Consider the following 25,354-nt stretch of genomic DNA (forward strand, 5'->3'; position numbering starts at 1 on the left):
TAATGTAAGCTTTTTACAAAATGAAAGTGGAATAAAGGTTGGATTAATGATTCTTTGAAGGAAATATTTACAAAATTTACAAAAAAATAAATAAATAAACACAACCATTTCATTCAACCCCTCTAAACCCCTACCCAAAATAAATACTTTGTCTTATCATATTCTGCTGCAGTGAAATCTTTCACAGTATGTCTCTATCAGCTTTACACATTTTACAGGAAAAAAGCTCTTTATTGACAAGTAGTGCTTCAAATGTATGGAATTTACTTTGCATGTCACACTAAAATGTAAGTGGCGACATATACGGTTCGCATGTTTGTCCATTCTTCAATGCCAAATCACTCAGACTAAATTCACATTGGAAGAAAATGTCTTTAAAACATTATTTTCAAACCTAATGTCAGATTTTAAATAGGTTTTGGGACTAGACTTTGACTGGGCCATTTTAGGATTGATCTGAACCATTGCAGTGTATTTCTGGATCTATGGTTAGGCTTTCTTCTAGGATTGTTTAAGCTTCATGTCTTCCAGTTTCCCATCAGCTCTGAGCCTTCTGGCATAAAGTAACCTTAAGCTTGCTGTTGGGACCATCATGTAAATTGTCCACAAACTTGGCTTTTTATGGAAGAGTACAATCCTTGTTAGGAAAAAAAAAAACATGCTTGGGAGCACAACAAAGGTGGGAGAATGCACAAAAGAAAAGAACCACACTTATTTATTGCTGTTCTCTATATGCAAAGTTTGTTCTGTGCAGCTTTGGATCTATGTAGCTCCTCCAGAGTAACCATGGGCCACCTGATTACTCATCTAAATAACCACATCTTTACCTGTCAGTTTAGGTAAAAGGATTTATTTTGTTAGATGACAAAAGATGCCATATCCTCTAAAGTTTTAAGATAATGGATTAAACAGTGTTTTATGAGATAATCAAAATTTTGGACATTTTGGACGTGCTATAAATGTCTCCAAAGCTTTCTCCCAGGCCTGCTTGCTGTCCTCCCTGGTCCTTGTGATGCTGCTAATCAATGTTCTTGAACAAACCTTTGCAGACAGGTTGTATGGACAGGTGACTTCTTTAGGTAATGGGTTTTACTGGTTGTTATTTAGGGGTATTCAATTAAAGGGGGCTGAACACAAATCCTTTACATTACACTATACAATTCAGTGATGATTAATGTTGGTCTATTAAATCAAATCTGAATAACTAAATTATAATTTGTGGTTGTAACATGACCAAATATGGATACGATTTCTAACCCTACAGCAGGGTCAGAAATCTTGTTTAGCTTTTCATTACTGATTGAAGTGTTTATAGCCTGATTTCTCAACATTCTGCTCCCAAACTCCAGTGTAACTTTCAAAAGATATCAATCAATATTTCTAGAGTTGTGTTACACTTTTATTTTTTTGCTCTTGATTTAGATTTTTGTTTCAGGTTGAAAAACAGACAGAAAATTAGAAAAAGAGTTTAAAAAGAAATGTTTGGATACAACTGAAGAACTTTTAATGAAGACCACTTTAAAATATTAAACTCTTATTAAAACAGTAAGCAGTTAGATGTTGTTTAAAACCTTTTTAGAAGTAAAGCTTCTGCCTTAGTAAGCCTTTATGTGTACCTGGTCTCAGATGTCCAACAGTGTCTGCAAGACTTCCTCTCTTCACTTTGGTTATAAATGCACACAGACGACCGGACTCAGTCATTTTCCCACCAACAACCTGTAAACATGTCGCCCATGAGCAAGGCAGTGAATGTCACGAAGGCGTTAAAAAGGAAGAAGAAACAGTAGCTGACCTTAAGTCCCAGCAGAGCTCCTGTGTCTGCAGGAACCGTCCCGTCCTTCATCCTCTTGTTCAGGACGATTCGACCAATCAGACGCTCCCCATCTTTGGATGGCTGCCACGTGACTGGCTGCTAATAAGTGACAAAGACAAACAATTACTGCTTAGATCAGAAAGGAGGTACTTTATTTGTCTACAATGACAAAACTTTCAAGGGGAAGTCGATCAATTTTGTGGTTTAGGTAGGGAGATTTAATGGATGTTATTTAGGATGCATGAAACATCACAGCACTGTGGCTGGTTTTTCATGGTGTCCAAAGGGTTGGGAAAGTAATATTTGATATTGATACTGGCAAAAATGTTCATATCAATGCATTTGTTCAAATTACCATAGACATAGGTGCAGGTTCGCCATGCCAGGTACCATAATCCCACCATTGGCTCTCCATGTCTCCTGGAAAAAAGGTATTGAACACCTTGAGCTCTTTTGTAGAGACAATACCTCAATATTAAACTCAATGAACATTAAAATCAATCATGTAAAATTCAGGAAATCATACTTCAGTTTGTTTGTTTTTTTTGTATAAAAGTCTGCTATAGCTTTTAAATGTAAGCATAGATCTAAATAATCCAATGTTATATTTAAGCAATAATTTGCACATACCGTCCTGTTCCCTCTTTTTAAATAAGTCTCTCCTCTGATTTATGGCTTTATAGTCCCTCTGTGTCACTTTGGTGTCAATTTTTTATTTAGAATTGCTGAGTAAAACGATAAAAAAGACAATAAGAGAATGACTGCAATAAAAATAGTAGTATTGGGGAAATATGTTAATGTCCATGTTTTAGGATAGGCTGTCACCTAAGATATTCTGCTGCTTTTTTCATGCTTAAACATTTCTAATCTTCATACTAAGACAAACTATAGAAATTTTATGTCAAAGGAAGAAAGATATAAACTGCAGTAAAATAAACCCCAATAATTACATCATTTAATTTGAAAACTGGACCACTGAGTAACCGCTAATATTTCCACTGCAGCTCTTTGACTGGAGCTTAATGATTGAACAAACCAGGTAGAGCCCTGTGAATATTTCACAATTGTTTTAAAATAAAGTATAGTAGTCAAACACAGAAAACAGGAACTCTGCAAAACATTAGTTACCTCTGGAACCATCTACAACAAAACTGGCTGCACCACTGTTGGCAAGGCCAAATAAACAAAGGATGAAATGTTATGAGTTCATGCTATATAAATTAAGTCAATACAGTTGAGTTAATAACACTGCTTCTGTGAGGAGATGGATGGACAAAGAAGGTCAATTTCACCAGATACAAGTGAAACAAGATGCCTGGCTGTGCAACTGCTGGCAGAGAGAGGAGGACTGACTTAGATGGCAGAAAAGGTTTTTTCCTCTGATATAAACTAAATTAAATGCTTGTCAGTCAACATTAACAATATATGCAAAGAAGTGAAGCAGTTAGAGAACAGAATGAAACCATTATGGACGCCATAATGTCAGAAAGAAAGCTGCTGATCTAGACAGACAGGGCAGGTCATTCCCAGCAGATATTAAGAAAGAGATTGGAAAAGCATTCTCTAAAAAGAAAGAAGCTAAACTGAGCAATAATCTAAGCCTGTTTTGTGGTCAGCATGACCAGAAATTTGCACAAACATTTGCCCAGAAATGTAACAAATACAGCAGAAAAACAGATTCTACTATCCAAGATGGATACTGCAGTAAATCCTGTGTTTTTAACTCATACTGCCAACAAGCATCTTTTTAAAGACAGAATTAATGAAAACTCTAATTTAGATGCCCAGATAAAAAACAGCCTCATTAACCTCAAATTTAACAGAACATTTTGACTTCACTCATAAAAAGCACACAGTCAGTTTTTGCCCACCAAGGATGTGAATCTCTTTTTACTGTGGACAACTTATCTTGCTGTCGGGGTGTCAATAGATTTGCTTTGCTCCTGAAGCCTGTTTGAGCAGGTAGACTATGCTTCGTCCATATCCTCCATAGAAGAAAAACGCGTTTTTAACTGTATAATTTCAGTTAAAACAGTAAAATATTTATAAACTGATCAAATTCATTAACTGACTGGGTTTTCACATAGGAACCCCCTTTTATGGCTACTCAGTCTCACAGAGCATCACTGTCGTTCACCTGCAGTTGGCTCTTAAATGCTTCCGCCTGACCTAACTCAAAGAAGTTGAAATACGAGTCAATAAAGAGCAATGACAGATTTAAAAAAAAGTAGACTAACAGAGTCTGAAGCCATTAATGGACAAAAAGGCATCTTAGACACATCAGTTTAATTCCACATTTCAAGACCTGCAGTACTCACAGGTATGTTTTGATGCCATGAAAAAAGATGATGCCTCAGATGCAGAAGAGAAGAAGGAAGTGAACCTGCGGCTCCTCAGTCCTCCTCCTCCTCCTCACTGAGTGTGGGATCACAGTTTTCCCAGAGCTCTGCCTGCAGGCTGCAGGGTATTTCATACCTGTCTGTAACAGGATTAACTCAGGCCAAACACAGAGTCCATCTCTCTTCTGGCGACAGCACTGTGGCTCAGTGTTAAACTTCACCTGTTGTCAACCTGCTATTTGCTTTTATATTAGCTCACGGGTTGGTGAGCAAGGAGCAAAATTTTCATACTTCTGCAAACTTTCTTTGACTTTTCACCGAGTTAGGACCAAAAGGCTGTACTGAAATGTTACAGATTTTCCAGGAAACTTCCCCAAAATCCAGCTCAGCGGGATTTCCAGGCTGATCTGCCTCCTGTATTAATGCACTCTCACATTGCTGAATGATGGACCACCATTTTTTTTCCTCCTCTTGAACTCTTTCTATTCCTGTTTTCTTGCAGTGACTCCTGATAATCCACACTCTTCCCTTGTAATCCAATTGACCAAGAGCATAGATGGTGATTTGCTGACCCAACGGCACCAGAACAGACAGGCTGATATGTTATTATCCAAACAGGACCAGATTACCAGACAGGTTCTTCAGGATCCTTCCAGGCTTTTGGAGAGATTCCAGTCGAGTTTGCTGAAGGTTTATACGTCATGTCCTATAGTCCAGGTGTCTTCAGTAAAACAACGTCGTATACTCTGAGCTGATCTATCACCTCTGAACTGGATGGGAGGAGCCGGGAGTCACTTGGAGCCAATCAGACTTCATCGTCTCTGATGACTTTGGGCTTTGAGACGTAGACATAGAAGATTACCTGACTGCAGAATGCAGGAACTGGAATACTGCTGACATTCATGATGTCAGAAATCAAAAGAGGTAAGACTTGGTTCTTGGTAGTGAGACATATCTACATAGATGGGCTCTAAAGTACTACAAAGCAACGGAATCATAACAAAACAGCAAACATAAAAAACCCAGCATATTATCACTGGGAAAGCTCTGCAAAGCTGAAAAAACAGTGCAAAAGCATTTATTAAAATTCCAAGTTCCTGGTTTGGTGGTATTACCCACTGTGTGAAACTTTTGGTCAACAACCGTCTAAGCAACAATGATTCTGCACTGTGCAGTAAGGAGGTTAAATTATCCTTATTAAAGACAACTAGAAGGCAGATGTTATCCACAATTAAAAAGATCTGAAATCTGTTTAACAGATCCTGTTTTAGTTTTATTTACTAATTTAAAGTTACAAAGGTTTGAAAAGGTCCTTAGCGTCAGCATTGAGCATCAACTAGCCCTGCCTTTCTCCCCTCCTAATTGTTTATGTGCACTGCGGTTAAGGTGCAAAAAGGCTAGAAAATGTTTCCCCTGCTCACTAGAAAAACAAATTCAGCCTTTTTGTAAGTGTCGGGTTACCCGACAACTGCACTTGTAGAGATGTGGTGTCGTCTAAAAAAAGAGGAAACTATTTTAAAACCACAATTGGCAGCATTCACTCTTGCATCTTTTCTTAAAAAGATTAAGTCTTATTAAAACAGTAGAATGTCATTAATTTTTTTTTGCAGGACTAAAGATAATACATATATATATGCTGAGTCTTTATATTAATTGATAATGATAAAAGAGAAACATAGAACAACCTCAAAAATAAAAGAAATTATAAAATAATATTTGATCTTTAAAGAACCAATGTCTGAGAGACCAACCTATTCATTATATAATCAAGTGGAGGGATTTGGTGGGATTCCAGGAAAAAAAAAAAAACTAAACATAAAATTGAATGGCCAATCCCTCATGTCACAGTACTACACTAAGCCTGAAATAAGTCCTCTAATGTAGAACCCCACAAAAGAAAAAAACAGAACCAAAACATGAAGCAGTTGGAGGGAAAGAAAAAAGCGAGTCTCTCTGGAACCCTCTGTTGTTTGGTTAAGGAAGTGCAGGTGAAGCTGGTTGGAGGTGAAGCCAGATTCAGCTGTAAGAAGATTATCACACTGAGCTCATTTAAGTCAGAGGCGCAGGGAACACATACAGTGTCTCCTGCTCAACTCTCCCTCCTTCCTGTATTGTTTCTAAGTTTAAAGCCTGAAAACTCATGATATCAGACTGAAAGCCAGAAGTTCCAGGAATAAAGCAAAAGGCTTCACAGTTCCACTAGAGGGCAGAAGAACATTTCTATTTCATTCAGTCTCTTCTATAACAAAATAAAACATGCATATAACTAATGTGTTCTATGTTAATTTAATCACAGCTGACAATTTATTCTATCATTTTTCAGAACATTTAAATAAAATTTAATATACTGAAAAATACGTTTTTTTTTATTATTAAATACTAAATATCGTCTTTCAGTGTATTCATTCCTGTCAGCGGTCTACATTAGTAAATCAATAAAGCAAAAATCTGCATATTTCAACAAAATATTAAAGGAGCTTAAAGTGAAGCTTAAAACATGACTTTGGGTTTACTAGGTGAGTGTTCACTAAATGAATCCCCATCCAATTGATTTTGCAGGTTTACTTCCCGTTTGTGTCACATGGGTTTAATCCATATGGTTTCCAGTAGCAGTCTCTCTGGTTAAATTCATTCCCACCTTCAACAGCTCCACATTTGTCACACAGAAACCACAAAGCTAGCATATCAATAAACATTTGAGACTGATCTGTGTTCCTGATCTAAAAATGCAAAATAAATGTAAGGTTTTATTGGTTTGACTGGGTCATTTTCATACTAGAGTAAACTGGAATCTAAATGGTTCCACTGCGGCTCAAGAGATGGTCGTTCTGCCCCAGTCTCAAAGGATGCAGCCTCTAAAACAGTTTCTATTTGGTTCACATAGTGTTGAGCTGCATTTATCAACTGGTTAACATTGACCATAATTTCTATTCCTGTTAAAAATGATATCCCCTCCCAGCAATGATGCTGCCACCACCATGTTTTAACAGTCAGTTTTAAACAGGTCAGGTTTAATTTGGATTCTATCTGAAATGAAACCTCACATTTATGTATCCCTTACAGGGCTTATAGCAAAGTTTAAATGGGATTTCTTTTGCCTTGATTTTAACATGTCTTTTCTTTGTTCCACTTCCAGGTGGTCGGTTTAGTTGTCTGGCCCTGTCTTGGTTTTCATGATGTTTCTGTTCTCTAATGATTTCTAACAAGGCGTTGGAGCTTCCAAGAACAGCTGTACTACTCTGTTTACTTATTTAAGTGACTTCTGAAGGTAGTTGATTCCACTGCATAAAGTATTTTATCTCTATGTTAAAAATTAAAAACAATATCAAGATTTTTAACTGTGTGTTTGGAGAATTATGGGTTAAAATAAGATTGTTGTTCATTCAATAAAGTTACTTATAATGAGTAGAATAAGCAAAACTGTGATACTTTATAATAACAATAATAACACATATGTTGCTGTAGAACTACTTCTACTAGAACCTCTTAAGGCTGAGTTAAAATAATCTTCCTTAAAAAAAAGAGCTTTTTTGCTAAACTCTGAGCTGAAAAGGGATATTTTAAGTAAGAGGGAAATGACAGTTTCAGAGTAATAAATACTTGAAGTGAAAGTTAAGCCCATATTTTTCACCATATTATTTTTGATCTGGTCGTCTATGCTGTCCTGATCCAGTTTAGAAAAAGCTGGAACAGGAATAAAATGTGTGACAATGAATAAATAACAATAATAATAATTAATCCATTGATCTCACATTGAATAAATTTACCTCTGCATTTAACCCATCCCCTTGGGGAGCAGTGTGGGGTTAAGGGTCTTGCTCAGAGAGCCAGAGTGCCAGTCTGTGGGAGTGGGGCTCGAACTCAGAACCTCATATTTCCTGCCCCCCTTTCAAATAAAATCCACTAGTGCCAAATAAATAAAATCTTTAAAAAGGAATTATCCTCTTGTGGACCTTTAAGCAGATAACTATTACTTTATATAGCTGTGAATTCAGACCCATTTAAAAGAGTAATGTTTAATCCTTTTACAGATGGAACAAATGTTACCTGTGTCTTGGTGAATTCTCTTCAATTTAAGAACTCAGAAATAATTCCTGTGTACGACCCACCTACCTCTGACTGAAACAAATGTAATAAGATTTCCAGCCAGAACAGGCTTCCACAGCTTCTGGACTAATTCTGTGGCACAACTGTTGCAATATCATGATAATATATAAGCTAAACCTACAACAAACATCAGCCACTTGTGTGAAATGACTTAAGTAAAGGAGATTACCGTAAATTGATCAGTTTTCTTACTGGTTTACCATCATTACTCTACAAAAAGGCTTTAGGTATCAGATCATTACAGACTAAAAGATTTTAGCATCAGCGATGGACTGTCAGTCCGTACTGCACCTTTCATCCACTGACTGCCAAGTGGAATAAGATTTTAGCTAACTTAAGAAACCTTTTTAGAGGTTAGCAAAGTAAATGTAAATGTGTGTTCCCAAGAGAACTTGGGCTTAACTTTACTCTAAAAAGGCTGCTGAAATCTCCCAAATCCAGACTGATTTTAGCAACGTTGCTGCAATAAGTTCAGCTTAACTTCCATCTGCTGAAGTTTTACTCACTGGCTCTTTGTGTCTAACGCCAAAATAAAAAGCTGGTACATGTTGCAGCAAAAAATGTAGTTTTATTTTAAACAATCTATTTTTCTTCTGTGGTTTACTTGTATAACATTTCATTGTTATTTGTTTTTTTCTGACTGGCGAGTAACTAGCATAAAATTCAAGGCAAAACAGGTTACTTAGTCCACCTCTTAAAAACAAATCAGTCCACTAATATTTTGCTCTAAGGTTCTGTCACTGATTTGACTCATTCTCCATCTTAACTCGATGTCACCAATGATAAGAAGATGCTCATCCTCACATGCCTTAAGTGTCTGACACAGTCCTGTCTTTTGACTAGATTGCCAAATAATTATTTGACCACTTGGAGGTATTCGTAGACTCTGAATAGAGCATTAAACTCTCAGCCCAAGATGATCAGGTTGGAGTTAATGTAGAAAGATAGACCTGATGATGCAGCAAAAAGTAACCTGGATGTTTCATTAAAGATACGTAAATGCATCAGCAACTTAAGGTTTGTCTGACACTAAATGTCTGTTCCAGAAAATGTAGCACTTACTGTCTGGCTCGTCACAGCTGGTGTATTCAGGTGTGGTCAGCAGCTCCTCCTCTGAACTGCTGAAGCTACCAATCACATGCATTTTTCCCATCATCCTCCCTCTCTGTGCCATGCTCTCGTTCGCGGGTTTCCTCTTAAGGGCAGAGCTTGGGTCCAGGAGCTGCTGTGGCAGAGGGCTGCGGCGTGGAGACGTAGGGCTGAGGTGATTAGACGCCCTGTCAACCGAGAAAGACCTCTGACCTCCAGACCCCATAATTCCCTGAGGTCGATTCTGGCGGACAGCTGAGAAGCAAAAAAAATGGTCAGGCTAAAGTGCGACACCACCAATAGGGGAATCTGATGACTGGTTACCTGAGTGTCTCAGGTTGAGGTGTTCAGGTTCTGCAGCGGCCAGGGAGACGTCGCTGTGCCGACGCTGGTGGCGGACCCTGCCCACCTGAGCCAGCATTCTCATGGTCTCCTCGCTCGGCTGTGGCTTCACCGGGTAACGAGCAAGATTGGGGTCACTTCGATAGCGTGCTTGAAACTCCTCCTCTTGCCGACGTCGAAGTTCACGGTCCACAAGAACCGGGTCCAAGGGATGGTCCTGATCAAGGAAAGAGAAAAGGTCAAAAACCAAGCTCTGCAAAAATACAGTTCAGTTACCTTCCTATTTAGCATCATAACAAGTCATCCAGTTTTAGCATTTAATGACATTCGAACTAGTGCATAGTTTGATTACATATTTTGGATAGATTAGGCCTAAAGACATTTTAAAAACGGTAAAACCTTTTTAATGTTTATGGGAAGTTTATCTTCTGAATGTACATCACCATAGAGTTATACTTCCGCTTAATAATACCAACAAAGAATATGGAATAACTCAATCTGAAGGATTTAAAGAATAATAATGAATAAAAATGTCCAATTTGTTTTTATCTTTTTATTTTATTTCTTCTTGCTTCTTTCTTATTGACTTGCCAAGGATTACCTATGTAAAGCAGCCTCCGGACTAATTCTGGCTGCGGACTTTATACTAAATACATTAATAACATTTCTTTCTATCAATAATCTGAGGGAAAGTGAAAAAGGCTTGAAACTGCAAAGCTCATCCTTCCTGACATGATTCTTCTATTATTTATGAAAATGATTGGGATGCTAACTGGTGGAGAATATTTTTTTTATAATAGAGGAATTAATCTATCATTACTGTAATTCATCTATAATTAACATCTTCACCTATCTATAACATCTATAATTACTGTTTTTCAAGGCTGCATTTTAAAAAATTATATTGTCTTGAACTGTTTTAAACGAAATTTTTAAATAAATCTGTCTCTCTAAGTCTCTAAGGAATTAATCCTGGAATGAATTTAGCTGGGTAAGGTACAAGCTAGAAACAATGGTAAGGCTTTTATTTCCTGATTTAAAATTTATTTGCGTCTAAAATTAAAAAAAACCACTTTATTCTAACACTTTACTGTGTTTTTTTTTAACAAAGCCTTCAGCTCCGAAGTAGTGTGGTTATAACTCAAGTTTTAAGCTTTAAATTTACCTGACATAAGGTCTGGATGCTAGAAAATAAATCAACTAGAAAAGCACTAAGAGAGCGCATACATCTGCCAAGTAGCTACTTATTGAGACTCCCATCTTAAGATAAAACCTGTATTCACACAATCTTTCAAAAAAATTCCTGAATGCAGATGGTGATCTAGATCAATAAGGTCAAAAGTAAGGTAATACAGTCAGATAAAAGTGTTGAAAGGAATATGTTAATTAATCTTATAATGATGATGCACATAGAATTTTTAATAGAAATACTTATTTAAAGGTACATAACACTGCAAATATTACATTTATGAACAGCTATATAATGTTTCTTACTCCTAGCTATTAGGGAAGTGTAGTAAAGATCTAAATTATCAATGCTCCTGGTAGATTCATGGTTGTAATTATTTTAGTCAGTTCACCATTATGTTTCTTTAGACTCAAAGTGATGTCATCTGAGGGTGCCCAGTTTGGGTCTAAATTAGTCTGATGGTAAAGAGGCTTTCCAACGTAATGGCCTTGGAACTCATTAACAATCTTTGGAGTCATTTAAAAAGCCGATCAGCAATAATAATGATTGCTTTACTGTACTGCCATTAAATGCACCGTGGACTTTGTGACCTACAGAGTTGATGCATATGAGTTATTTTAAATGATTCTCCAGGCCAATATACAGCTCTTGACACAATCAATGCTACAAGCGGGGCTCCTCTCTTGAAATACTGCCTATGTAAGTTGGGAGAAGATGCACCATCGTTGGTCAGGCCCTGTGAACTGGAAGAACGCCTCGTCCAACCAAGCGGCTCTGCACTAACGCTCCACCCCTGGTCCTCTGCGCCATGTGGCATGGTCTGGCCTAGCCCAGCCGTGCTCTCCAGAGAGCAGCAGCATTTTCTCATGCCCTGCTGAACCTAGATGTTTAGCGCTGTCCCCAATCAAAAGACAAGGGAAGCTGGCCAGCTGACTGTTGACTTCTGCTACAGTACTGCGGCGCTTGTGGTTACTAAGGGCGCTAGGCGTGAAAGTTACAGGTCTGGCGCCCCTAGTGGGCAAAGGTTACATGGTGTACCTTTAAAAACCTTGTAATTGATTTTTGAAAAGGACATGAATAAGTTTTACATTTTTAAATTTACCTGTTTCATTTCAGAAAGAAATTTAAAAAAATAACATTACATCTAATTCTATTAAAGGTATGAATAATTTTGGGCTTTACTATATAAAGAAGAGGACACAAATTGGGGAGTATTCAAATTTGACCGACTCACCTGTGAGTGCCAGCGGCCTCGCCTGTCTTTGATCGGTCGCCTCTGGACGCGTAGCTCCTCCTCGCCATTGCCATGGTAGCTGTGCAGCGAGCGGGTGCGGCGATCCAGACCATGGTCAGAAGGCGAGCGAGGCATCCTGCCGCCACCATCGTAATACGAGGCCGAGGGGCTCCGCCTCCTGTCGGGCACACAGCGTTAGCGAAACAGTAGTTCATACACATTTGGGATCACTGAAGCCATGATGGTTGGCAGTTTTAATGTGTTTGGGATCACTGTCCTTCTACTGCTTGCTTGTCATTATAATGACAATAACATTAACAAAACTTGTTAGCTATTGTCTCATCTGGATGTTGCTTCTTCAGAAGACTTTTATCGTCTCCATTTGGGCAGCTGCAAATTTGTCCTCAGTTGTCCTCCCTCCACATGACAAAGGCCCCCATGTTCCAGGAGTTATGATGAGCTTGGTGGTTCTTGGGTTGCTTTCTTTTTAGATAATTTGGACACTTTAGATGATCAAAGACTTGGATATAAACAGGACAAAATCCAGAAAACACATTAAAACTGATTTTGAAAGGCTTACATTAGGCTTCTTAACATCCTGATGTTTCCCTTGCTAAAACCAATGAAAAAAGCTTTACTGGTCCAAGCCAGTAAACCAATCACAGAAAAACCTGCATAGATGTTTATTTTGTCATATTTATCTAGACCTGTGAAAGATTTTCTATGGTAATATCCATAGATTTAAAACTGAGTCCTTTGTCAATGTTGTTACAACTTTAAACAATTTTCAAATGTAGAGAAATAGAGAAATTAATTAATCCTATATTTCTGCATTTCAAAATTTGCAACCCACTTAATTTGGTCCACAATAAAACTCAGGTAGCTTTTTAGGGTACCTGACCAGTGTCAAAGGTAAACGGGCCCCAGTGAGACAAAAACTCAAACTTACATCCACGTTTATGTCACCACTTAGGAGTTATTTTACTTTTTGATTTTATATTAAACTGTTCAACATTTAAAATACAATTCCATCAATAGAACCAAATTCACTACCACATCCAGAATCTCATTAACTCTCTAACTACAAATTAAAGTACTGCAGTAACAAATCAGTTATAACTGAATGCCTGATAGGCGTACTTACATGCGGTTATCGTGTCCTGTCAGTCTGCACTAACACACCTGTCATGCAGATGCAGGAAGACGCAATGACATGCTTATTTCAGCCAATTAAAACAGTTTGTGCCAAAGCTTGAGTTTGAAACATGGGTTTGGTCAGAGGTGTAAAAAAAGAGCTTTCTGTTTTTTCTGAGTGCGGACTGAGCCTCATGTGCCGGTTAAACACACGACACATTGACACACATTAACACACACTCAGCAGGTTTATAACTGACAGCTGGAGTACAAACTGATGCTCCGCCCCAAGCCGTGTCATGACACGCCCCTCCTCAGCGCCCTCTATCTCACTCTAACCTGAGGATATTACATCACCAGTACTAGCTCCTGTTAGCCTGTGTGTGTTAGCCTGCTGTATTTAGCAGTGGAAATAATCCCCAGTGAGCTGCGGGATTATTATTCAGCTAATCTGATTAGCATGTATGTTTGAGTCCTTGTTTGGGGGCTGTGCATGTTTGATGGGCGGGTGGAGGGGGGCGGGCTTTGGAAAGCAGGTACAGTCTGTGTGTGGGAGAGGGGGGCTGGTAGTAAATGATGTGATCTAATTATGACAGAGTCAGATGTCAAAGGATGAGTCTGTATTTAACTGACTCAGCAGAAATAACCCGCAGACCAAATTGGGGGTTAAGTGGTCATCTTTGTAGATTTTTTAGTAAGCAAAAAAAATGTTAATAATTGTTTGTAAAATTTCATTTCCACTTTTCTGACTTGTTACTGCAGCTTTATTGTGATGTATAAGTTTTTTGTTTCCATCTTAAATTTTAAACTCTTTAAAAATAAATAGATCCTTGAAAGCTGTTACTTTTAGATTTTTAGCCGCAGAGATGTTTATTCGTTAAATACATTTGTGGTCAATGTTTTTTAGTGGTGCTGCCCAGATTTAAACATTTCAAAAGGTGAAACTGTATTGGTCTTTCGTAACAGTCTCTTAGCACCAGAACTGGAATCATTTTAAGGGCAATCATTTGCGATTCCCAATCAGAAATAAAATCTTGCCTTTAGATGACAGCTCTTTAATGTTCTGAATTACACTTACTGATCTGTAGCTCCGTTACTCAGGGGCCCCATGGGCCCCGGCGCTCCCTGTATTGGTGCGTGTGGAGGGGAGGCATTCGGGTAAAACTCTCCAGACCGGGTTAGGATCTCCTGCTGCTTCCTGCACACGTTGCACACCCACATTACCTAAAAGACAAGGCCAACACACAGACACACAAGTTTAGTTTGCATTTCAAAAAACAATGTAAGATTTTAGGTGATAGATCTGTGTTTTGAAAACCTAACTGATGGGCCCCCCTTTGGTTTAAAATAAGATTTTTGTGCCTTCACAACCCCCCTCATCCTCCAATGAGCCTTTCCATAACCTATTTGCAGTAAATTATGTAATGCAGCAAACTGCAATCACCTTTGAATCATTAAATTACCTTTAAAATGTAATCATTATTAGCTTAAATCAACATTACAATCGATACATTTAATCATTGTACAGAATGGACCGCAAACTTTCAAAGAATCTTTTTGAAAAAATCTGTACACACGAACACCATGTGGAGGGGCGGGGAGGCTAGAATGATGTCATTTGGACCTCACAGATATGTTGACCATAGATCAAGCTTATTATTATTATTATTATGCTTCGATCTAAACAGGTTCACTGTCCAAGTTTTATTTTATGATTGTTCTATATTTAGTCCCATTCTTCTTCTGAGCATACCCACAGCATTATCCTGCCGCCAGCATGTTTCACCCAAAGGATGTTATCTGCAGTGTGTTGCAGTGTTAGCTTTCCTTACTATATGGTGTTACGCTTTTAGACCACTTTAATTTTAAGTGGTTTAGGGGGAAAAGCATGTTTAGATAAGTCTGCCGTTCTGTCATACTCTTTCCATTTTCAGGTAATTGATTGAATAGACCACTGTGGGATGTACAGGATATTGTTTTATAACTTAACCCCACTGTTTTAGTCTGTGTAAAGCAGCTGAATACACATCAAATTACATATTGTTTCAAACAGGTTTAAATGCCTTGAATTTATTTCCTTAATATTACAATGATAACAACTTTTTATTTTAAACATTAACAAAAAAAAGCAAACTTAACTATAATTTTTAAGTAAATTAGCTATAAAAATGTCTATTTTTTTATAATTTTGTTCTATTACTTGCAGATTTATTTATTTTTTGTGGATTTGTGTGAGATCAAATGAGTCTTACTAAATCAACAGATATGTTTTTACATTCGGCCACATTATTTTCATGATTTACTGAACATCATGCTAATAATATATATATATTATATATGTTTTGAAGACTTTAATAGATTAAGGAAACCTTCCTACCTTAAACCCCTTTAACATTGATTTGTACAAGTCTGACATACAATTAAAACCAAAGGTTTACATACACCAGAACGAAACATACACATATTTTCTGCCATTTAGAAAATAGAATAATTGTGTTAATCTTAAAAGACCTAAGATAGGAAAGGTTCATTTAGATTTAATGTCTGACAGAGAAAAAAAAAATGTATGACTTTATATGTAGTGTATGTAATCCATTCTGACTGACCTTATTGGCTCGTAGAGGGACACGCCCACCACAGCGAGCGCAGAAACGACTTTGACAGTAGCAGCAGGCTCTGCCGCAGCCGTCAGCAAACTTTGTTTTGTGACAGATGCCACAGGTGGGAGACTCCGCCCTCGCCGTTTGAGCTGCAGGAGGCTCCTCCCCCAGCTTCTTGACCTGGTCTTTATACATTTCAAACTGTTGATGTAACTTCCTATAAATCACAAGAGGAGTCAGACAGTGATGTCACGCAGTTACTTCTTTAATCTTCACCTTGATCTGAGTAACTGCTATACAGCTTTTTCCCACCGTTCTGTTGTTATATTCCATTAGCTATAATATTTCATGGATGGAGACTTTTTCTGCACTGCATTATTTAAAAATGGTGGTATGCTTTCACTGCATTGACTGCTCTAGAGCCTGCGATCAGTTCACCTTCTCGGTTTTACTCACGTCTGCGACCCGTTGTCAGTGGGACTTTTAACCTGCAGAACTTCGGACACATTGGCTGCAACATTATTGACCAACTGACTGAACCCTGAGAAGGGATTCCACCTGTCCGGGTAACACAGACAGTCAGCCGACAGGAAGATTCATTGCCGAGGGATTTGAGTTGTCAGGTTGGGAAACTGAAAGGAGGTTTGGCCAGGACAGGGTTTTTAAAGAGTGTATCGGACTCTGAGGTACTTACGAAGCTGGGGGAGGTTTTACTTCCTCCTCATCCCTGAAGACACAAAGGCCATGATGAGGATGATGATGATGAAACAGAATAGAAACAATGTCAGAAAAGAAAATAACCGAAACTGAGGCAAAACAGAAACATGGAGACAAAAAAAAATGGATTCTACGTGGATCTGTATAAAATAGGATGTTGAAGATCATTAATGATGGTAATGAAAGTATTTACCTTTCGACATTGGCCTGTTTCTTTTTGGGTTATTGAAAACCTCTATAGGTTATTAGTGGTTTGTAATTTATTTCAATAGCCACTGATTTTGGATCATTGAATCATTGAAATAGTTATTAAAAAATTAGACACACTTTGCATTAAGGAAAGAAAAAAATGACCGTAAAAATTTTATATCTAGTTTTAGTTTTACCTGGTTCGAATTCTCCAAAATCTCCTTCTAAGGATGTTGATGACGTTTTGCCGCCTTTTACTCTGTGTTCTCTGTGATTTCCTGTTCTCTAGAAAGCAAAACTGGCCCAATTCGGTTGCGCTTAGCTTGGGTTATTTCTTCCCCTCTGGCTCAGAGGTTTCGGGGGGGGTTTCTATAGCACCAGTGCACAACATGTCATCCCAAGGCACTGTACAAAGTCAGGTCAGTCAAAGGATACAGACAGGTTGGTTGAAACCAAACTCATTGCATTGATTCATTAACTTTGAAAGATTTGCTCCTCCTGGATTAGGATGCAGCAACAACGGACATTCGCTTGCATCATGTCATTGAATCTGCAGCAAACCCTCAAAACGAGCATGCATGCAGTGACAGTAGAGAGGAAAAACTGTATTTTAACAGCAAGAAACCTCCAGCAGAACCAGGCTCTATGTGAGCAGCCTTCTGCAGAGGCCAACTGTGGTTCAAGGAGAGAGAAGCAGACATACAAGAGGAACAAGGAAGCTGTTAGAAAAGGTACCATATTTTCCGGACTAAAAGGCACTACTTTTTTTTCCCATGCTTTGAACCATGTGGCTTATAAGAAGGTGTGGCTTTTCTATGGATTTTTCCTAACTGCCAGAGGGGGGAGTCAAAGTTGGAAATGAAAAAATAAGGGGCTAATTTTCATTTCTCACAAAATTATGCTAGCAGCAGGCATGACGGAGAACAAATGTCCTGAATTCCCACATTTTGCCATTTATTTACCTCACTAAAGCTTCTGAGCCAATAAAGAGACTGGGCTCAACTCCTGCAGAGCTGAAATAAAGAGCTGACAAAGCCCCATCTTTCAGTAGAAGCTCTTACTGCTGGCAGCAAGCTAACGGGAGCTAGCATTCTTCTTTGTCGCTACTCCAGGGGCTATATGAAGACCTCCCCCTACAGGTTTGGTGGGAGACAGTTCAGTAGATATCAGCGACTTCTGATTATTTTTTACTAGCACGGTGCGGCTTATATATGTCCGTTACCAGTTTCTAAAAATAATTTAGTGGTCATGACTTATAGTGAGGTGCGCACTATAGTCCAGAAAATACGGTAACTTAACTAGCTCCATAGGTGGCTCTGTCCATAGGACAACTGTTAAGTAGACAAGGGATCAAACAGACAAGATTAAACAGACAAAGGATCTGTGATGACGTTTCAGATGTCATCAAGATGGACTGGTAGCCAAAGAGCAGCTCTAAGTGATCGGAGACAGTCTTTGGAATACAGTCCAGCCATAATTCTCAACTAAGTGAAGTGAGGTCCCCAGTTCATCAGACTGCAATGCTTTCCACAGAGCTTTGGGAGATTCTTAGATGAAATTCATATTTTCAAATGGTCAATGGTAAATAGCTAAAGGCAAATATGAAAATAAGTTGTCAGTTACTATTCGTCACATTAACACAGACTCTTTATGTCTTTCTCTAATTTCATTCACTCACTTAAGTTCCTGCATTTCAGCAACTCTTAAAAAAAAAAAAAAAAACGCAAAAATAACCAAACTGAACTATTCTAATACACAAAAAAAATCAATGAAGACAGACACACTGATGATGTGATCATCGGGGTCTAGGGGGGGACCACAGACTCATACGTTCAGATTTCTTGAAACCTTCAATTGAGTGACAAACTAGCCACCATGTTGTTCATATTTATTAGTTTCCAGGGATGATTTTGATTGAGCTTCAACATAACATCAAGAAGTCCAAACAGGAGACTGTTAGACTTTAGAGACATCTGGTGGCAAATGATGGTAATAGCAGCATGATTGATGAACATATGAAGTTGTTCTCTTGTGTAATCATTTAGTAATATGAACCCCCACTCTGATGTTATTGTTTGCTTATCTCTGTTTTCTTTTCACTTCACAATCTATTAAATCTAAGCTGCTTTGTGTTAGTTAAAAAATAGAACTAAGCTATTCATTTATAACTAATCCTTTCTGTACATGATTCTGAGGATAAAACCAAATAAATTACATTTTGAAAGAAACTCTTTACTTTTTTGCAAAGATCTCAAAAGCTCAAAGCCCTTTGATTCATATCAAACCGCAACCACTGATCCACCAACACTACAGCTAATCAGATAACTGGATTTAGTCCTGCAGTCCAATTAAAACCAACAGAAACAGAAGGGCTGTGGGTGACAAGTGTGCCGCCGACAAAATCGCAGGTTTTGTGCTTCAAGACAACACCCGAGATCAGAAATGCATAAGAACCAAACCACAACTGAGAGTTAAGAGCATGTGTTAGGCATAAATGCATGACCTCTATCCTTATCCTATGCAAAGGATCACATCCCCTAGGTTAAGTTGAGTTTTTTTCTGAATTAATTTGTTAAATATGCACTGACAACAGTTTTAATTATTACTTTCCTTACTTTTGCTCTACCTTTAGAACTCAGACTGGTTAACAGTGTCCTTTCTAAATTTCAGCTGCACCTACATTCAAAACCACTCATCCTGTGCAAGTGCAACAACAGAAACCAGTGTTTCCAAAAAAGTTTAAAAAAAAACAAAAAACACTGTACTTTGTTTTCCAAGTTTGAAGACATTTCGCTTCCCATCCAGGAAGCTTTTTCAATTCAAAATGTCTGAAATAGCGTTGAGTTCTAAGCGTTATAGAGTGGACCAACAAAGCCTTGTTTTGGCTTACAAAACATGCAAATTAAACCTGAAGAACAGGTCCCCCCCCCCCTTAGTGAAGGAGAGTTGTTGAGTTTTTCGTTAGCCTGCAATACACAATACTGGTCTATGCCTCTGAAAAGGGGGACTCGTTAGGGGCATTGCTGGCCTGGCTGACCAGGCGAGATGTCTTGGTCCCCTGCATGGCGATTATGATTAGGATAGCAGGAAAGAATCAACTCTATCGCTGCATCCATCCATCCAGATACCAGAAGAGTTTTTTTATTGTGGCCAAATGGCTTTTTACTCAGAGTGCCACTGTGCTGGGGGATGAAATTTGTTGTGGCCTGAATTAGGATGGGTGTAACATATTTAAAAATTTGTAAAGCTAAAAAATAAGTAAATGAATAAATAATAAATAAAAAATTGCTTTCCAGTGTATTGATTTTGTATAGATAATTATTACTCTTACTATACTATTGCTGTTTTTTGAATTTGCTTTGAAAAATTCTCAGTTTTAATAAGTGTTTTCTCTTTATCTTTCTTTTTTATTTTATGGAATCAGTATTCAGAGATCAAAGAAAGAGAGTTATCAACAAAGTTCAATGCCATAGAGTAGGCAGATGATTTTGCTGCTTGTTTTGTAGCTCTCATTGAGCAGTTGCTTGAGACTAGTTACTGCATACAATATTTAAAATTTAGTAAATATTTGTAAATATTTACAGCATATATACTTCTTAATTAAAAAGTTAACAAAAACTGACCATGCACCCTTAGGTGCTAGTGCCATCTGGTAAATTACAGTAGACATATATCATTAAGTAGTTAACTGTGGTAAATGGTAAATGGCATGTACTTATTTAGTGCCTTTATTCAAGTCAGTAGACTTGACCAAAGCGCTTTACACTACATTCATTCACCCATTCACGCACACACTGATGGTGGAAAGCTACAGCTGCCCTGGGGCTCACTGACAGAAGCAGGGCTGCCGTACACTGGCACCACCACCATCAGTAGAAAATGCAGGTGAAGTGTCTTGACACTGAAAGTCGGAGTCGGGGCTTGAACCGTCAATCCTTCGATTTGAGGGCAAACTTCTACATCCAACGCCACTGTCACCCTTTATCTGTGCAATGACTTAAGTTATTTTTAATTACAATTTACTCATTGTTTGCTATGTTATATGCAGCAGTGTTTTACAACAAACTGTCTATAGCTAACAAATAATTGTTACACTTTATTTGGAGTAACTCTTTCGGTAACCTCTTTACTAAAAAAAGAAGCATCAAATTAAAGATATTACTAGGACCCCATCCCCCAGTGACAGTTGGGGGACTCAGGCCATAGTCGTCCCTAGTTTGTAACCGTATTTCTACCGCTCATGGAGGGCTGGTGCCTATCTCCAGCAGTCTATAGCAAACCATGGAGAGGTCGCCAGTCCGTCACAGTGTGTCGTTTTAGTTTTTTTGTTGTTTTTTTTGTATTAATGAATATTATTTAAGTCAAAATAGCCCCTCAAAATCTATAAAGTCACTCAAGCCGTGCCTTTGTATAAAAACATTAAAATATATCTATAGTAAATGGTCTGTACTTGTATAGCTCAATTTAAAGTCCAATATATATATATATATATATATATATATATATATATATATATATATATATATATATCTTGCTATTCAGAAGTTATATTTTATTTGCAGCTCAGGTGTCTTTAGGGGACTTCATATGTATTTCACTGCCTTTGGGAAACAGGAAGGTCTCTCTATGAATACTGTTCTTCCAAGATTTAATTTAAACCTTATTATCAGAAACGTTTTATGTTTTTATTTTATCCTTTACTGATTGCGTGTATTTCAGGGTACTGTTCATTCAGAAAGTGAGCTGATACCTGAGCTACCCTTCATTTTTGCTGCACATGGCATCTTTTTTTTGTTTTTGGACGTGGTGTTTTCTGCAGCACGTGATGGCAGAAACACACTGATAAATACTGATTAATGAAATCCCTCTCACTTCAGCATGCTCTGCTCCTTCTCCTCCTCTTTCTTCTGTCGCTCCATCACGGAGAGGATGATCCTCCGCTCCTCCTCGGTCAGATGGCTCAGGTCCGGCAGCTCCGGTCCGGCCCCGGTGGGCGGCGTGAGCCCGGCCGCTCCAGACATCCCGACCGCGAGCCGCTGCAAGACAAGGAGGACGGTGTCATGAGTCGGTCCGTTTGAGCGCGGAGGGCCGTCAGTACCGTCAGTAAATCATGATGACGATGATGATGTTGATGATGCAGGCTGCAGAGCCGCAGAGCGCTCATTTTATTTCTTCCAGGTGCGTTTCCGTGCAGCTCTGTAGATGCAGCCTCATCCGCCATCAGACCACCTGTTCGTCCATCCATCCATCCATCCATCCATCCATCCATCCATCCATCCATCCATCCATCCATCCATCCATCCATCCATCCATCCATCCATCCATCCATCCATCCATCGCTTACCGACAGGCGCAGCGGAGTCCTCCTGCCTGTTTAGTCCCTGTCCATGTTGCCTCCTCCGGTGCTCAGCGGCGGCTCCGGTCGGCTCTGCGCCCCGCGCTCGGCTCTCATCCTTCACTCCGAGTCGGTCAGCTCGGCCTGCGGTCGTCGCTTTGCTTCGCCGAGGATTCCTGATTTCGTCTCGGTGATAATGGACGCAGCGGCGGCGGCGGCAGAGGAGGAGGAGACGGAGGAGAAAATAAATAAATCCTCCATAGGAAGCGGGGCGGGGCCACGACACGACGGCGCTTACGTGCGACAAAGATCAGCTGGCCGTCGGCGGGTGGGCGGTGGTGGCGACGGTGCGGGGGTGGAGGGTGTTCTTCAGAGGCTAAACATAGACCTGCAGCCAAAGATAGAAATACAACCGAAACCTCTCAGCAGTCAATCAATCAATTAACTATTAATGGCTGCTTCCCTCACGCCTGGCCTGGAAGCATTTAAGATCCACTATATAGTGATGAAAATAAGACTTAACTCGAATAGGCTTATCTTCTGAAAAATAATCAGAAATGTTCTGATAAGATTCTTATCAGGGGCGGAGCTAAATGGGGGCCATGGCCCCCACTGGCCCCCCCTTAGCCAATCATTTGCCACCCCTACTATTTTTTCCTTTCTAATACAGATGGTGGCAGCAGTAATACTCTCAATTGGAATATTCAAAACATTTAAATTTTTATTACTTGACAACAAAAACACTGTTATGAATTATGCACATCAATGTACTTATATTAAAAATGATAAGAACCGAATTCATGCCCTTTTCAGAACTAGATTTTCTGTTATGATGGGGTAAAGAGAAAATGATATTTCTCTGCAAGTCATCTAGCAGCAATTGCTTAACTATCGGTAAGCAGAGTATGCAGTTGCTTTGGGGCCCCCTATGCAATTGTGGACTAGGACGTCTCTTTGCAAATGCATTGATGCGAAAAATTTGTCTTTAACCCAACTGTTACTAGACTGACTGACCGGACCGTATTTATACCCCAGCACATGGCAGATTTCAACAGGATGGTGAGCCGTTTAAATGCGACACCAATAGCAAGCAGACAGTGTTACTTTTAATTACTATGTTAATAACTGTGTATAGTTCATTAGACTGTTTGTCAAAAATACACTCATATAATATGTTTCAAACCGCAATAAAGATCTTAAAAGAAAGATATATTTGAGTATTTTATTTTTTACAATACGACTTGGAATTATGGGTAATCCAGAGCATAGATTAAAACCATAACATAAGCGACGACAGATAGCAAAAAAGAGAGCGGAAAAAACTTCCCAAAATAAAAAACTTGACAATAAAACTTCTCCCTCTTCGGTTCTTTCAAAGAACCGAAGAGGGAGAGGTGGATGTTGCTACTACAGTGAGTAAAGGTTGCGACCAGTAGATGAATTGAGAGACTCATTTTACAGCAGAATATACTAAAGTTTATCCATGTCTAGTGAAGGTGAAGTATGATGAAATGATGAAGTGTGTATGTATGGGGCAGATTTCGGTTTGGTTGACTACGGCGGCGGTGGGGGGTGTTGTACTTCATATGGGGCCCACCAAGATAATGTTGTTTATGGGCCTATTGTTGTGTCGTTACGCCATTGCTCCAGTGGAATATTCAAAACATTTTAACTTTTCATACATTAACAATTACTTGACAACAAAAACACTTTTGTTAATTATGTACATTAATGTACTTATATTAAAGATGATAAGTACAGAATTCATGCCCTTTTCAGAACTAGATTTTGCATTATATGGGGTAAAGAGAAAATAATATGGCTCTGCAAGTCATCTAGAAGTCTTCAGTGAAATAATAGATAAATAAATGTTTTAGTAAAAATGTATTAAATAATCAATTTATGTAGAGATTAGTAGTTGTAATCAATTTTATGCATAATGATTATTGATAAAAGTAGGTAAGTAATGACAACGGAAAAGATATTCCCCTCAGAACTCAAACCTGAAAGAATTGTTTCCTCTATACTTTTAATCTAGAAAGCACGGATGTTATAATATATGCGTCTATTTTTTTTTTTAGGAAACTCTGCTGGAAAGTATGGTTAGTCTTTATTAAGTGAATATGGATGTTGTGATCGTTAATTTTTCTGTTGGAACAGTGTAGATTTACCCTGAGGTTCTGGCGCCTATCCACTTTCGGCCACCCCTCAGCGTACATTGGTTAGTGCCTGGCCACCCTAAAAATATTCTCTCTACGCCTCTGGATAAGAAATAAGAACAGGATCAGAAAACATAAAACAAATTTTAATTTATAGTATAATATTATAGTATAAACAGAGAGTAATTTATATGTCATCAAAATTTATATGATACAATATGTTTTTTTTTTATAAATAAAACATAATATGAGTATGTTTATTATAATTTAGTATTACACACTATATTGTTTTTCATGTAGCAAATATTATTTACTTACTATAAAACTTAAAATAAGTAGACAACAGATTAATTACTTCATAGATACATTAGACTGATAATAGCACCACCTGGTGCATATTATCAATAATACACCAGCTCTACTATTATCATTACTACTATTATTCTAATATGGGATAGAGTCGTTTGCAATGGTCTCTCTCAATAAAAAAGTATTGGGTTTGAATCCCAGAATAATTCTTTTTGCATCAAGTTTTCATCTTTCATCCTGTGGTACTAGGTTTTCTGCCTCCTCCAAGAGAAAAATGTGCTTGTTAATAATGAGGTGGGCTTAAAATGTCAGTGCTGGGATATCTTTTTATTTTTCTCTAGATTTAGTGTTTAAATTTCCACTTTGATTCCAAGCCTGCTGCGTATTAAGTGTTCCTGCCATGCAACAACATGTTTGTCTGGGTCTAAAGGGGCAAAACATTTGTTTGAATAATTTTTCCAGGCAGAGAGGTTTAAGCTGTTTTTATCTGTCCCATTTTTAGATATGAGTTTTAGAGGCAATGCAGTGTTTGAACTATAACACTCAATACATTCTCAGTTAGATTAATTTGGGATTTGGCTCCAACACGTTAACACACTATTATCTACAGCAGAGGTTTGGAAACTTTTCAACTTCTGACCCATAAAATGGTACCATGTCTCCCTCTGAGCGTGCCTGACTGAGTTCCCTGTTGGACTCATTGGAACTCTGAACCTGCTTGAACGGTTTGTGGATTCCTGGAACCCTGGATCTATCTGTTCCTGTTTGGATCGGAACCCCTAACTGGGCTACTGACTC

At 38.4% G+C, this 25,354-nt stretch overlaps 1 protein-coding gene across 10 annotated transcripts in view; it reads right to left on the minus strand.

Annotated features, from left to right (window-relative positions):
- LOC119778078 (regulating synaptic membrane exocytosis protein 2-like) overlaps window positions 1–22,544 on the minus strand; it is a 47,799-nt gene extending 25,255 nt beyond the window's left edge. For 2 of the 10 annotated variants that reach the window (XM_038277165.1, XM_038277162.1), the window contains exons 1-12: window positions 22,098–22,541; window positions 21,626–21,789; window positions 16,542–16,574; window positions 16,304–16,405; window positions 15,854–16,064; window positions 14,326–14,471; window positions 12,114–12,291; window positions 9,673–9,907; window positions 9,322–9,603; window positions 2,169–2,233; window positions 1,793–1,912; window positions 1,617–1,716 (exon numbers count right to left, since the gene is read on the minus strand). In XM_038277165.1, the coding sequence (XP_038133093.1) occupies window positions 1,617–1,716; window positions 1,793–1,912; window positions 2,169–2,233; window positions 9,322–9,603; window positions 9,673–9,907; window positions 12,114–12,291; window positions 14,326–14,471; window positions 15,854–16,064; window positions 16,304–16,405; window positions 16,542–16,574; window positions 21,626–21,774 (1,621 nt within the window). In that variant the 5' untranslated portion in view covers window positions 21,775–21,789; window positions 22,098–22,541. Of the gene's footprint in view, window positions 1–1,616; window positions 1,717–1,792; window positions 1,913–2,168; window positions 2,234–9,321; window positions 9,604–9,672; window positions 9,908–12,113; window positions 12,292–14,325; window positions 14,472–15,853; window positions 16,065–16,303; window positions 16,406–16,541; window positions 16,575–21,625; window positions 21,790–22,097 lie in introns of all 10 variants that reach the window. The other 8 variants (XM_038277164.1, XM_038277168.1, XM_038277172.1 and 5 more) reach the window with 7 other exon arrangements.
- Between the last annotated feature and the right edge of the window lie 2,810 nt (window positions 22,545–25,354).

The sequence above is a fragment of the Cyprinodon tularosa genome, unplaced genomic scaffold, assembly GCF_016077235.1.
Source record: "Cyprinodon tularosa strain WSP-4 unplaced genomic scaffold, ASM1607723v1 ctg13, whole genome shotgun sequence".
Lineage (NCBI taxonomy): Eukaryota > Metazoa > Chordata > Actinopteri > Cyprinodontiformes > Cyprinodontidae > Cyprinodon > Cyprinodon tularosa.